Here is a 13,759-nt window from a genome sequence, read left to right as displayed (position 1 = left end):
TGCTGTTATAATTTGTTTTTTTAATATATTGTAAAAATGGAGTGTTCCCATGATGCTGTAGGGTTTGTTTGGGATTTGTATACAGTTATAAAGAAAGCACGTTAGTAGTGGTTTTGTTAAGGGTTGTAGTTTTGGTGGATATTAGATTCCCCCAACAAAGCTGTTTTATACGGAGCCCGGGAGGGGCCGTGGATAAAAAAAATAATAAAATCGAGTGAACGATGTAGCAGTTCGTGCTCACGTTTTCTTTAATTCGAGTGAACGATTTGCAATTCGTGCTCACGATTTCTTTAATTCGTGCTCACGATTTCTGTAATTCGTGCGCACGATTTCTGTAATTCGAGTGAACGATTTCTGTAATTCGTGCTCACGTTTTTATGCGCAATAAGACAAGAAGCTCGGAGGGAAAGGAGCATTTTCTCTCTTGATCTGTTACAGGGGTGCAGTAATGATAATCAGTTATCTACCTTTATAACCTGCTGTTATTAATGCACTAGTGTTACAGTTAGATGTACAGTACAGTGAGCAGATTTTGCCTGGTGGTGGAATCTCTACAGCGCGGGGGAGAGCCGTCCGCGGCATCGGTTCCCCCGCCGCCAGACACCTGCCGCGCGCGCAGGTCTTCACGGAGCTTATTTACCAACAATGTAGACAAATACAGTCAATTCCAGTCATGATTAAAGGAAACAAACATTACTAATGCAGGATAACTGTGTGTTATTAAAACCAGATCAAAACAAAGTTATAATGCAATGTGGAACTGTTTATAATTTCTTATTTTCAACAATAGTATAACGTAAAGAAGTATAATTATATAAATATACAGCTATAAGACTTAGGTCCAAATGTACACTGTAAAAGTTAATAAAGATAATACAAAATTAATGCAAGGTGTGACAGTTGTCTATGAATGGCTCATATAAGAGCTGCTTTAAATATGTAACACTATATAAAATCAAAATAGCTGGTCTAAAATACTATTAATACAATGTATTAAGATATTTAGTAAATAGGCATTTCATATAATAATTTGGATCAATTTGATAATTTATTCCAATATGTTTCCTAAAATAATTAAGTTTCTATATCTGATGAAATGTCCTGAATATCTGCTTATTCTCAAATCACAGTGTCCTGCCCAGAAACATGCCACAAGCTTCAAATAAAAAAAATATAATAATTATAAACTTCTTAAATGTATATTTTCTGAATTATGTGTTTATTTATTATACAAATTATTAAAATATAGATTAAATCTATCATAAAAGTAATAATGATGTAACCAGATTTAAGAAGGTGTGCATTTCCTTGGAGGCTGGCTGAATGTTATTTAGAAATTAATAAACACATTTGCACATTGCATTATAACTTTGTTTTGATCTGGTTTTAATAACACACAGTTGTCCTGCATCAGTAAAATGTTTGTTTCCTTTATTCATGACTGGAATTGACTGTATTTGTCTACATTGTTGGTAAATAAGCTCCGTGAAGACCTGCGCGCGCGGCAGGTGTCTGGCGGCGGGGGAACCGATGCCGCGGACGGCTCTCCCCCACGCGCTGTAGAGATTCCACCACCAGGCAAAATCTGCTCACTGTACTGTACATCTAACTGTAACACTAGTGCATTAATAACAGCAGGTTATAAAGGTAGATAACTGATTATCATTACTGCACCCCTGTAACAGATCAAGAGAGAAAATGCTCCTTTCCCTCCGAGCTTCTTGTCTTATTGCGCATAAAAACGTGAGCACGAATTACAGAAATCGTTCACTCGAATTACAGAAATCGTGCGCACGAATTACAGAAATCGTGAGCACGAATTAAAGAAATCGTGAGCACGAATTGCAAATCGTTCACTCGAATTAAAGAAAACGTGAGCACGAACTGCTACATCGTTCACTCGATTTAATTGTTTTTTTTATCCACGGCCCCTCCCGGGCTCCGTAGTTTTAGTAGCAGAGACCTTTATAAAATGTTTATATTACTTTTTATTTTATTTTACAATAAAGTACTACAAAAGCATGTGTACAAATCTAAACTATAGTTTCAGTGGAGGATTTTTACATTTTATTTGACGTTAATAGTTTTAAAATGAACAGTTAATTTACTGTACATGAACAGAATGTAAATATTTATATTTTGACAGGTAATTCATGTATAATTGCAATACCTTTGACCAGTATTTAAATGTGGGCTTGAAGTAGTACTTCTTTGTTTTTTTTTCATGGTCAAAAATGTCTGTAAAAATATACAAATATATAAATTCTATAAAGTTTCATAATTTATGGAAAATTACTTTTACATTTATATACTTTTTCTGAAAACCTTGCAGCCGAAAATGTACAGTTACTTTGCAGACATTTTTTAAAAACAATTGCAATTGACTTTAATTTGATATTTTTTGTTTGTTTATTTTTACATTGTAGTTTATTAGTAAATAAGAGTCTCTGTGAAAATGTATTACATGTCATACATGTGCGTCTCACCAGGACAAATTCCTAAAATGTTTAATATGCTTGGTGAATAAAACTGATTCTGATCCAGCTTGGTGTTCTGTGCTGAAATGCTTTTACAGCCTTAAAAAGACACTAAACCTAAAATCATATTTTTTTCATTAATAGGTAAAATGTGTTTGTTTAAAGTAATAAAACACACCAGTACTGCTTAAAATTTTTTAAACATTTCCTATCCTTTAAAAAATTTATTTTTTATTGTGGTAATTTCTGCCTCTGTAGCGCCCTCTCAGGTTCAACTGTGCTATGGATGAGAAAGTTGGTTCACAGACACATCACAATATGCACACTGCTGCTGCTTCAGCTCAGCCAATCAGCTCTCCCTCCTGCCCTGTCTCTAAACCCATACATCATCCAGTGCCCCTCCCAAACTACCTCTCCCATTTTTGTTTAGCCTTTTTCAAATTTGAAGAATTTTGAGGGTGAACTCAGCTAAAATCAAGGGGTTTAGTGTCCCTTTAATGTTTTGTCTTTACGATTAATTTTCTATTCCTTTTCCAGCATTTTGATGGTCTGCATTACTGCCATTGACACATTTTCATGTCGATAGCCAACAGCAACTGACTCCAAATGCAAACGCCGCTTCCAGAATCAATCGTCGACCTCCTGTTAGTTCTCTCGCGCATGAGCTAATGGCGCAGCACCACACACAGCTGGCTGAAAACAATCCAGCAGCCAAATGTCCAATTATGGTCCCTTGCAAAATCACACACCCAGGAATTAACACTGTCACGGTTATTGTATTTCCGATGCAGAGTGTAACAGTACAGAGGCAGAGTATGGATTGCTCTATCTGCGTAATTAAGCTCAGTTTGAGGTGTTGCAGTGTGCTGTCCGTGGTACTGAAGCTTGACACTAGCTTTATGCGTAGCTTTATACCACTTGTCTCAGAACTGCAGCTCTCAGAGCAGCTTAGTGTCACACTGATTTAGAATGTTTACATTTTCTACAGCTGAGACTGTCACGATTCATCTCATCAATAGAGACACCAGTGCATCTTCAATCATGTGAAAAATTATCAAAACACACTGACTCCCAGCCAACATAATCATATGCTATATAGCATCCAGGTGTGTATGGGCTCTGGGTGGGTTTGTGCTTGAGTTGGGCTATCCATACCAGAGATGTTATTAACAAAGAGACAGACCACTGACAGCTTAATGAAGGGGATTTCTCCCAACGCTACTGTAATCATGATGCTCGTTCCAAGACAATCCTCTTCCTTTCAGCAAAAACAGCCCACTTTGCTGTGGAGATCTGCGCAGGTGCAGTAGCCATAACAAGCAGAAAAATCATGTTTTTGTGCATTATTAAATAAAATACAATAAACTGTTCATGTGTTTTTCATCAGATTTTATTTAAAAAATAAAGAAAAAAATGAAGTCCATTGTAATGGATGCAGTTAATTTGGTTAATTTGGTCTGGTCTCAGTTTAAACTCAATCTCAGATCCAAAATATTGTTCATTCTTTTAATATTGTTCTAATGAAGATGAACAGTTTAAATGTGTTTAAAAGAGAATTATTTTTTATATGACCTTTCATTATTTCACTAAAAATATTGCATCATTAATTTATATTTATGGCATTTAGATGATCCTTTAGCTCTTATCCAGAGTGACCTACAAAGTTATTACTATTACAGAGGTGGGTCAATGTAGTCTTAGGAGTCTAGCCCAGGGATTTTTACTGGTGTAGTGCAGAGTTCAGTCACCCAGACCAGGAATTGAACCGTAGTCTCCCACATGATGCAACAGCTCACTAGCAGGGGGTTGTGTTATTCACTGCGCCACACCATCCATCATTATTAACACAAAGTCTCAACATTAATTGGTGTAAAATGCAAAACATATGATATAGGATCATCTACTGGGGCCAAACCAATTGTTGGTGTATAGATAAAACAATCTGAACCTGTATAACCTTTCCATAAGGTCACTCTGACTGGAACACAGGCTACGCCCCGCCGTCGGCCGGATCTCTCATGACAATGGATAGAAATAACCGAAACATTTCGGGATCAATACCGGATGACCTTTTTAGGATGGGAGACAGAAATTCAGTCAAAGTCTAAAACGGTATCCACAAATGTCACAAATGTCCGTGTAGGCTTTGAGTGACATCCATAATTCATGCTCCTCTCTCGAGTGCCGTGCACTCAACCGCCTTTTCTGCTAATGCATGCAGATCCGGGACGGAGCAGATGCGTCCAAATCCAGACAGATCAAATCATATAGCCCATTGGAAATCACAACATTATCAATGCAAAATGAGTTTTTTCCACTCGCTGTTGCTAGGCAACATAGCAATTTCCATATAAGATGATTGAATAAGCCCCAATCATGCAGTATTTAGCGCTCGACGTACACTTTACGGCGCCGCAGAAACGCGGCGCTAGAAACCAATCACCACTCAGAGCCGAGTCCGTCGCTGCCGCTATTTCTGTGGAGAAATACCCAGAAGCGAGTCCAAGATCTGCCGTTTATTTCGCTCCTTGTTTTCCCTCCAACAGATTGGTCTCTTATGTTACACAGCAAACACACGCAAAGCACACACTCGCATCCAAATGATTGCAATAAACGGAGTCGAAAAAAATGATTGGTGCGTCTGACTGCAAACTAATTCTCAGAGCTGAGATTCGAGCTGGAGCAGCAGCGTGATTATTCCAGCCTCATCGCTCGCAGCTGTCCTTCAAACACAACAGCAGCACTTTCTGGAGAAGCACAATTGGTCTCAAGAGGTGCTGTTTTGCTATTTGCATCTTACTGAAACACTCGACAGGAAAACCTTACGGTTTAAAAAACTGATTTTATTACACGGCGCAGCACTCGGCCGTGTCCTCGGTACGCTGAGAATAGAGTCCATACACTGAAATCGCACGAGCTGAAATAATAATATCCAAGAAGGAAGGATCTCGGTATGATATGCATTGCCAAAAACAGCTTTATTACACAGCAAAGCACTCGGCTGCGTTTGTTTGTTTGGGTTTTGTGCCAAATCAGCAACATGTTGGCTATTTTATGGAATCGACAATGTTCATAACTTGAGCATCACAGACTTAAATCAGTGTCTTCATATGAAGGACTTCCAGAAAATGAAGTATTTTAGCTGGTGAAATCTTTTCAAACAGTTCTTATATATTTGTAACCCTATAAAAGTTATTTTGGTGGTTAAAAGTGCAGGGCAGTCTACTAAGATGTGTTTAATAGTTTGAGGAGTATCACAGAACTGGCAGGCTGGAGTCTGTTCACCAACCAGGAGGTGGCGGTGGGTAAGAGAAGTATGCAGACATCCCCCCCCCCCCCCCCCACCTATGGAAGTAAAACAGTGTCACCAGATTTTGAATTTTAAAAGCACTTGAATTTTTAGCACTGAATTATTTTACATTGAATTATTGCATGTGATTTTTTTTGCCTCTGAATTAAACACTTAATTTTTCAGTATATCATTTTCACTTATTTTATTTTAATGTTAAAAAATTCAAAAGCAAAAATTCAAGTTTTAAAAATTCAATTAAAATAAATTCAGGTTGCTCAAATTCGACCTGTCAAATTCGACTGCTAAAATACAACGCTCAAAATTCACTGTCAACATCCGGGACACACAGGATGAGCAATCGATTCAGTCTTCAATCGAGCCAACAACCAGCCAATCACATCACGCTCCGAAGATCACGTGACAGGTAGCGCCTCACGGCTCAGAGCCGCTCAACGCGAGTCACAGCCCCCTCCGCTGCTGCTGTAGGTGAGTAGGTAAATTATAGTTAGCTAAATTATAGCTACCTATCTTGCTAGTTAGCTGTGGGACTGTGCGATTATAGATAAGATACTACCTAGTTAGCGGTTTGTTTAGCAATACCTTATTTACACTTTGCTGCAAAGTATGTTGCTTAGTGTACTGGCCACTGTCTAAATAAATATATTGAGCTATATTACACTTACTGTACCCCTCTCAGGCTGGTCCTCTCATTAAATAAAGGAGATTTATTACAGTTACTATATGCCTCTCAGGCTGGTCCTCTCATTAAATAAAGGAGATTTATTAGAATTGCTTTTTGTCTATTTACTTATTTAACAGAGATAATTTAAGATATGACCAGTATTTATTTTATGATATTAATTTTAATGTTTATATTTAATATATATTTTATACATTTGTTAACAATTCAACTCAGGCTTTAACTGAGGATATCAACAGTAAATAATAGTCCTAAAATGCTTGTGTAATTAAGATACAGCATGATTAGTCCTGTTTACTAGTGCATCTCAAAAGTGAAAAATATATATGTGTTTAATATTGTTCAGTAACCGGTCACCTTATGTTTAAAGCAACACATTTAACTTTTTTTAATTTAAGTTTAAACTACATATTCTAGTAAACTGGGTTAAGGTTAGGACAGTAATTGTGGTTTAATGAACTTTTAGCCAGGTAAAAATGATTTGGAATATGTCACTTTTACATGTAGTGTAATGTATAATTTCTGTTAAATTATGATTTTCTCATGATCTTCAGATTTTCTGAGATGCATTAGTAATTGGTTTGTGCCAAAACCAATGCAATAGCAATTGCAAAAATGTTTTATATAAATATAAATGAAGTAAATACTGAATCCAAACAACACCAAGTTTAATACAGTCATACTTCTTGTCTTCATTTTCTTAAACAGGATATTTTCTCCCAGAAAAAGAAAGGATAATAAAGGTAGGTAATGTTCTTAAAATGTTTAATTACTGTATATTCATGTATCAAATGCAGTACTTTTTCAAGTTTCTTTTGTATTCCACAGGTTTCCTTTCTCCAAACTTTTAAAGAACAAATAAAGAAATCCAATTTCATGCAGTCTGTGCTGTGTTTATTTGATTTATTTACGTTCTGTTTTTCTTTAGTTGTTTACGTGTGTACTGTATTTTTTTGTATGTTTTAGGCAGCCTCTCTATATTCTGTCACATCATATCATGTTCATCTTGTTTGTATAAATAATAAAAGCTGTTGCAAATAGTGTGGTTCCTATTCATAATCCAAATAATTCTGCATAAAATCTTCAAGCGGTGACTTCAGAATATGGACAGATCTTTGTATTCTTTGACTTCGTTCTTTTCGTGGTGAACTCTTCATAGCTGCAAGCTGAAACTTCTCCATCTTCTTTTCAACCTTAAATAAAAACATCAGATTCACTTTTAGCGACAGCATTTACAAAATGTGAACATAAAACATTTAATAAATATTACTAGTAATACTCTCTCATGGGTTGCAATATTTGATTCTCATTTATTAACATGACCTAAATACAAATAAAAATGTATAAAAGACATCACTAATAAATATTGCACTGATTACAAATTAGATAATGCCCACACATACATCTAGACCTAGTTACCAGCCTGAGAGGTATATAGTAACTGTAATAAATCTCCTTTATTTAATGAGAGGACCAGCCTGAGAGGCATATAGTAACTGTAATAAATCTCCTTTATTTAATGAGAGGACCAGCCTGAGAGGGGTACAGTAAGTGTAATATAGCTCAATATATTTATTTAGACAGTGGCCAGTACACTAAGCAACATACTTTGCAGCAAAGTGTAAATAAGGTATTGCTAAACAAACCGCTAACTAGGTAGTATCTTATCTATAATCGCACAGTCCCACAGCTAACTAGCAAGATAGGTAGCTATAATTTAGCTAACTAAGTTACTATCTCAGATTCTACAGTAGTAATTATCTTCCACACAGTCTGGCTGTATTTATAAATAATTGATCTAGTGTTCGTGTTTGAAGCGCTTTCTGAAATGAACAGAGGAGCTTTATTTATTTAGTTAGTTATTTTAACAAGGTATATCTGGATATCTATCTTAATTTAATATGTTTACAAACCACAGAGAAAACCCTGGTTAAAGTGATGATTTCTACACCGTTTAAGTGATATAACATGGCCACAGTGGTGAGGTAAATGCCCTGTTTTCAGCTGTTTTAAACTCACCTACTCACCTACAGCAGCAGCTGCGGAGGGGGCTGTGACTCGCGTTGAGCGGCTCTGAGCCGTGAGGCGCTACCTGTCACGTGATCTTCGGAGCGTGATGTGATTGGCTGGTTGTTGGCTCGATTGAAGACTGAATCGATTGCTCATCCTGTGTGTCCCGGATGTTGACAGTGAATTTTGAACGTTGTATTTTAGCAGTCGCATTTGACAGGTCGAATTTGAGCAACCTGAATTTATTTTAATTGAATTTTTAAAACTTGAATTTTTGCTTTTGAATTTTTTAACATTAAAATAAAATAAGTGAAAATGATATACTGAAAAATGTAAGTGTTTAATTCGGAGGCAAAAAAAATCACATGCAATAATTCAATGTAAAATAATTCAGTGCTAAAAATTCAAGTGCTTTTAAAATTCAAAATCTGGTGACACTGTTTTACTTCCATACCCACCCCGCAAAAAAAAAACAAACAAAAAAAAAAACTTGCACACACACCAAAGGATAACGAAACTTTACTTTTTTATATTAATTAATTTTACTTTTTTTAAATTAAATTTAGAGTATTCAGAGGTGAAATGAGTTTCATCTTTTTTCTTTTTGGAAGGCCCTGCCTCTGCTTTCCTTTTTTTTTTTTTGGAAAAAAAGCCTTTATTTGATAAAAATTGACAGTTACAATATCACAAAAAATTGCACAACATCAAAAACATTTAATATCATATTAAAATAATTATTAATATTGTCTCCGCCATGATCTGCTTTCTCTCACTCACTGAACAAATTCCGTCCGGGAGGGGGGGAAAACACTGCCCGCTCACACTAAAAACTGATTGGCTGTCTCACAGACTCTTTGCGAGAGAACAGGCCAATCAGAACCCTCTCACGTAATCGGAACATAGTGAGTTCCTGGTTTCTTGCTTACCCTTGCTAAAATGTCTGCTTTTTTATTGCCCCCAATGCCACTATGTCCAGAATGTCCAGCAATAGAGAATGTAAAATCCCCGGCTGTAGAGTTTTCCGTTTGCAGCTAGCAGTTTGTGGATAACTGGGTGGTCCATGTTAAAAGATTTCATAGCTTGGATGCAGGACTTTGAGTCCGTATGACATATATTGTTTGAAGGAGCTAGTAGATAAATATCTGACAGCCAGGAGGAGGGCATGAGCCTCCGCCATGTATATTAAAGAAGAAAAAGGGAGGCGGACGCTGTCACAGTGTTTTTTTTATACTTTTTTATATTTAATTCCAATGGTATCAGCTTCATTGAGTGTATAGAAACACTTTGTGGTTACATAAACTACCCCTTAAAAGTTCAGGATCACTTGCACATTTCCCTCTTTTTGAAAGAAAAGCACATTTTGATGCAATTCAGTGCAATACAATACTGTCCATTTCACATTTCACCATTATTTTAAGTGTATCAGATCATTTATTAGAATAAAAATGTTTGCATTTAAGCCTATTTGTCTTTGCATATAGTCTCTATTATCAGCAATTCTCAGTCCTCTGCCTAAATATTCTGCTATGGCCACCAATCCAAGTTAAGGATGTTGGATTGGGCTAATTGGTTGTTAGGACACCCCTGCTCAATTGTGAAGCACGGCTGAAAAAATGTTATACTAATAAGTGAGCATAAAAGGAAGCACAACATTCTAGGTTAGTTTAGTATAGTACAACTTTCTTTAGAGACCCGTCAGCCCTTTGTTGTGTTAAGGAAGGAATTTGGGGCCAATTTCATCATACAACAGGATAATGACCCCAAACACACCTCCAAATTGTGTCAGCAAAATTTAAGAAATAAGGAGTCAGCTGGAATTCTGAAATCACATCAGATTACCTCGAAATGTTGACAGCTAGAATGCCTAGATTCTGCCAGGCTGTAATTGCTGAAAAAGGTGGCTTCTTTAATAAAGGCAAAAATTTAAGTACACAGCCATCATTTTCATTAAAATATATATTTCTTACTCTGACAATGTCTGCATGTCCTGTTTATTTGCTTTATTTCATAATCTTAAGTGTGTTTTTCCATTGAAAACAAGAAAAAAATCACTGTGATCCCAAACTTTTGAGTGGTAGTGTATAATTACAGACTGTGGTTCTGTATCTGTTTTTCTGCAAACTTTATTATCATCCTACTTTCACCCTGTTCTTTCATACTATTCAGGACCCCACATGATAGACCACTGCAGTGATTAGTGTATGAGAGTGGTGGTGTATGATGTGTATGAGTGTGGGTTGTGATGGTGGTACAGTGAGTGGATCAGATACTGCAGCAGTGCTGCTGGAGTTTTTAAACACTGTGTTTAATCATCTCTTACTGTCCTCCACTCAATTACACACTCCTACCTACTGCTGAAACACCTTGTAGATAAACTAAAGTCAGAGACAGAAGCTCTAAATCTGTGGCTAAACAGATTAATATTAAATACATGAAAAACAATTAAGGGACACATATGGAATTACGTAGTGAACAGTATATAAAAAGTGTTTGTCCTCCACATTAATCCCCTGATCTAAACCTGATGAACTGAGATGGTGATTTGAGGTGATTTAATTGGGATGAGCTGGAGCTTCACAGCGTGAAGAAAAAGCAGCAACTATTGTTCAGCACCTCCAGGAACTCCTTCATTCAGGACGCTGAGAAAACTATTTCAGGTGACTCTCCCTCATGAAGACACTGAGATTAAAATACCAAGAGTCTGCAGATCTGCCCTCAAAGATAAATAAGCTACTTTTATATAATAATCTAAAGTATAAAACATATTCTGGTTTATTTAACATTGTACAAAGTTTTTTTGCTGTTTGCATCCTACTAAAAGACTCAAAAAATCAAAATTCAAAATTCAAATTCAAAAAACATATTTTATTACACAGCACAGCATTTTCAGCTCTTCACAGCTCACTGGCTAAAATAATATCCAAGACGGGTTGATATCAGAATGATACAAATATCAAAAAACACACATACATAAAAATACAGTTCAGTACATTTATAATCATTTATTTATTTTTAATTGACAGTAGTAAGTAAGAACTAGTCTGGTTGTTGGTCTTTTTTCATTTTAAGCACCGTTTTTACTGGCCTACATTCCTCTACAAGCCTTTAACTGTAAAAAAAAACTTTCATCCATCAGTTTATACAGCAGTTATCTCCTGACTCCTCCTTGTATTAAGGTTAAAGGTTTTCAGGATGGCACCCAAATATTCCCGTGGGTGTCCGGCGCTTGTGTGTACGGAATATTCCAGATCCATGGCCGATCTATAGAGAGATAAAAAATGTGTAAATTAACACTTCTGAATAAATCATGATGTCCTCAATCAAACATGCGTGGCAGGATCTAGTACTGGACAACATACACAGCTCTGGAAAAAAAAAATAAGAGACCACTTAAAAATGATGAGTTTTTAACCAAATTGAAAACCTCTGGAATATAATCAAGAGGAAGATGGATGATCACAAACCATCAAACCAAACTGAACTGCTTGAATTTTTGCACCAGGAGTAAAGGCATGAAGTTCTCCAAAAGCAGTGTGTAAGACTGGTGGAGGAGAACATGATGTCAAGATGCATGAGAACTGTAATTAAAAACCAGGGTTATTCCACCAAATATTGATTTCTGAACTCTTAAAACTTTATGAACATGAACTTGTTTTCTATGCATTATTTGAGGTCTGAAAGCTCTGCATCTTTTTTTATTATGTTAGCCATTTCTCATTTTCTGCAAATAAATGCTCTAAATGACAATATTTTAATTTGGAATTTGGGAGAAATGTTGTCTGTAGTTTATAGAATAAAACAACAATGTTTATTTTACTCAAACATAAAACTATACATAGCTAAATCAGAGAAACTGATTCAGAAACTGAAGTGGTCTCTTATTATATAATATTATAAATTATATATACTATTTAAATATACAGTAGCAGTTAAATGTTTGGACACACCTGCTCATTTAATGTTTTTCTCTTTATATAATTTATTTTCTACATTGTAGATTAATATTAAAGAAATAAAAACAATTAAGGGACACATATTGAATGAACTGAGATGTTGATTTGAGGTGATTTAATTGGGATGAGCTGGAGCTTCACAGCATGAAGGAAAAGCAGCAACTATTGTTCAGCACCTCCAGGAACTCCTTCCTTCAAGACGCTGAGAAAACTATTCCAGGTGACTCTCCCTCATGAAGACACTGAGATTAAAATAGATAAATGTGTTATTTCGAAGCATCTACATTATAAATATATTCTGGTTTGTTTAACTCTTTTTATGTATAGAATAATTCTGCATGTGTTCCTGTATAGCTTTGCTATAAGAAGAAAGAAAACACATTGAATGAGAAGAGGTGTGTCCAAACTTTTGACTGAGTGCTACTGCATATATGGTAAGCAAATAAATAAATCAATAAACAATACATACATTTATTATTGTGATACTCTATGCTAAACTAATATGTAAATATGTTACAAGGAAGAGCAATATGATGACAGCCTATCACTTATACATTATCATACATGCTGGCAGTATAACAAGAATGTAATAAAAGAATTAACACACACAAAAAAAAAAAACAACACCTGGAAACAACAACAAACTACATGCAATAACTGGAGAGTAGCAAGTGTATGACTGGACATTAGCCAAACATATTAATGTAATTTAATTTGATTCAATTCATTAATAAATCTCACAGCTTTTTTTAGTCAATGTTGATAAATCATTAATACATTATAAAAATAAAACAATAAATGTTAGCTGATATTTTATAAAATCCTACTTTAGATGAAAAATAACTGATATTAATATCTCTCGATTTTCAAAATATCATGGAAAAACCTTCATTTTCAATGGAACTCTGGGTAAACATTTATATGGAACTCAAAAAAAAGCAAAAATGGAGATACAAGGCCATGTATGTAGATCATAACTAGCATTGTAAATGTTAGCCAGATGAAAAGTGCCAGAAATGAAATGCATAATTATAATAATTATTATTTTAATGGATAATAAACTGGCCTTTCAAAAAAATGGACCTGGAACATCTACCACATGACACACACTGTGCCTGTCCTCAGCTGATGTGCGGAAAACTCTACTCAGAGTCAACCCACGGAAAGCCCCAGGACCAGACAGCATACCTGGCAGAGTGCTCAGAGGATGTGCAGAACAACTCACGGATGTTCTCACGGACATTTTCAACATCTCTCTGAGTACTGCAATCGTGCCGACGTGCTTCAAGACGACCACCATCGTCCCTGTGCCGAAGAAGTCTCAAGT

The 13,759-nt window shown here is 35.7% G+C and overlaps 1 protein-coding gene across 1 annotated transcript in view; it reads right to left on the bottom strand.

The window, feature by feature from the left end:
• Positions 1-11,323: 11,323 nt before the first annotated feature.
• The window catches only part of tdp1 (tyrosyl-DNA phosphodiesterase 1), a 74,935-nt gene continuing 72,499 nt past the window's right edge, over positions 11,324-13,759 (bottom strand). Inside the window, exon 16 of the mRNA XM_022673234.2 lies at positions 11,324-11,740. Coding sequence (XP_022528955.2) covers positions 11,667-11,740 — 74 coding nt within the window. The 3' untranslated portion in view covers positions 11,324-11,666. The remainder of the gene's footprint in view (positions 11,741-13,759) is intronic.

This window comes from Astyanax mexicanus, chromosome 14 (assembly GCF_023375975.1).
Source record: "Astyanax mexicanus isolate ESR-SI-001 chromosome 14, AstMex3_surface, whole genome shotgun sequence".
Lineage (NCBI taxonomy): Eukaryota > Metazoa > Chordata > Actinopteri > Characiformes > Acestrorhamphidae > Astyanax > Astyanax mexicanus.
This window is presented reverse-complemented; position numbering and strand designations above follow the sequence as displayed.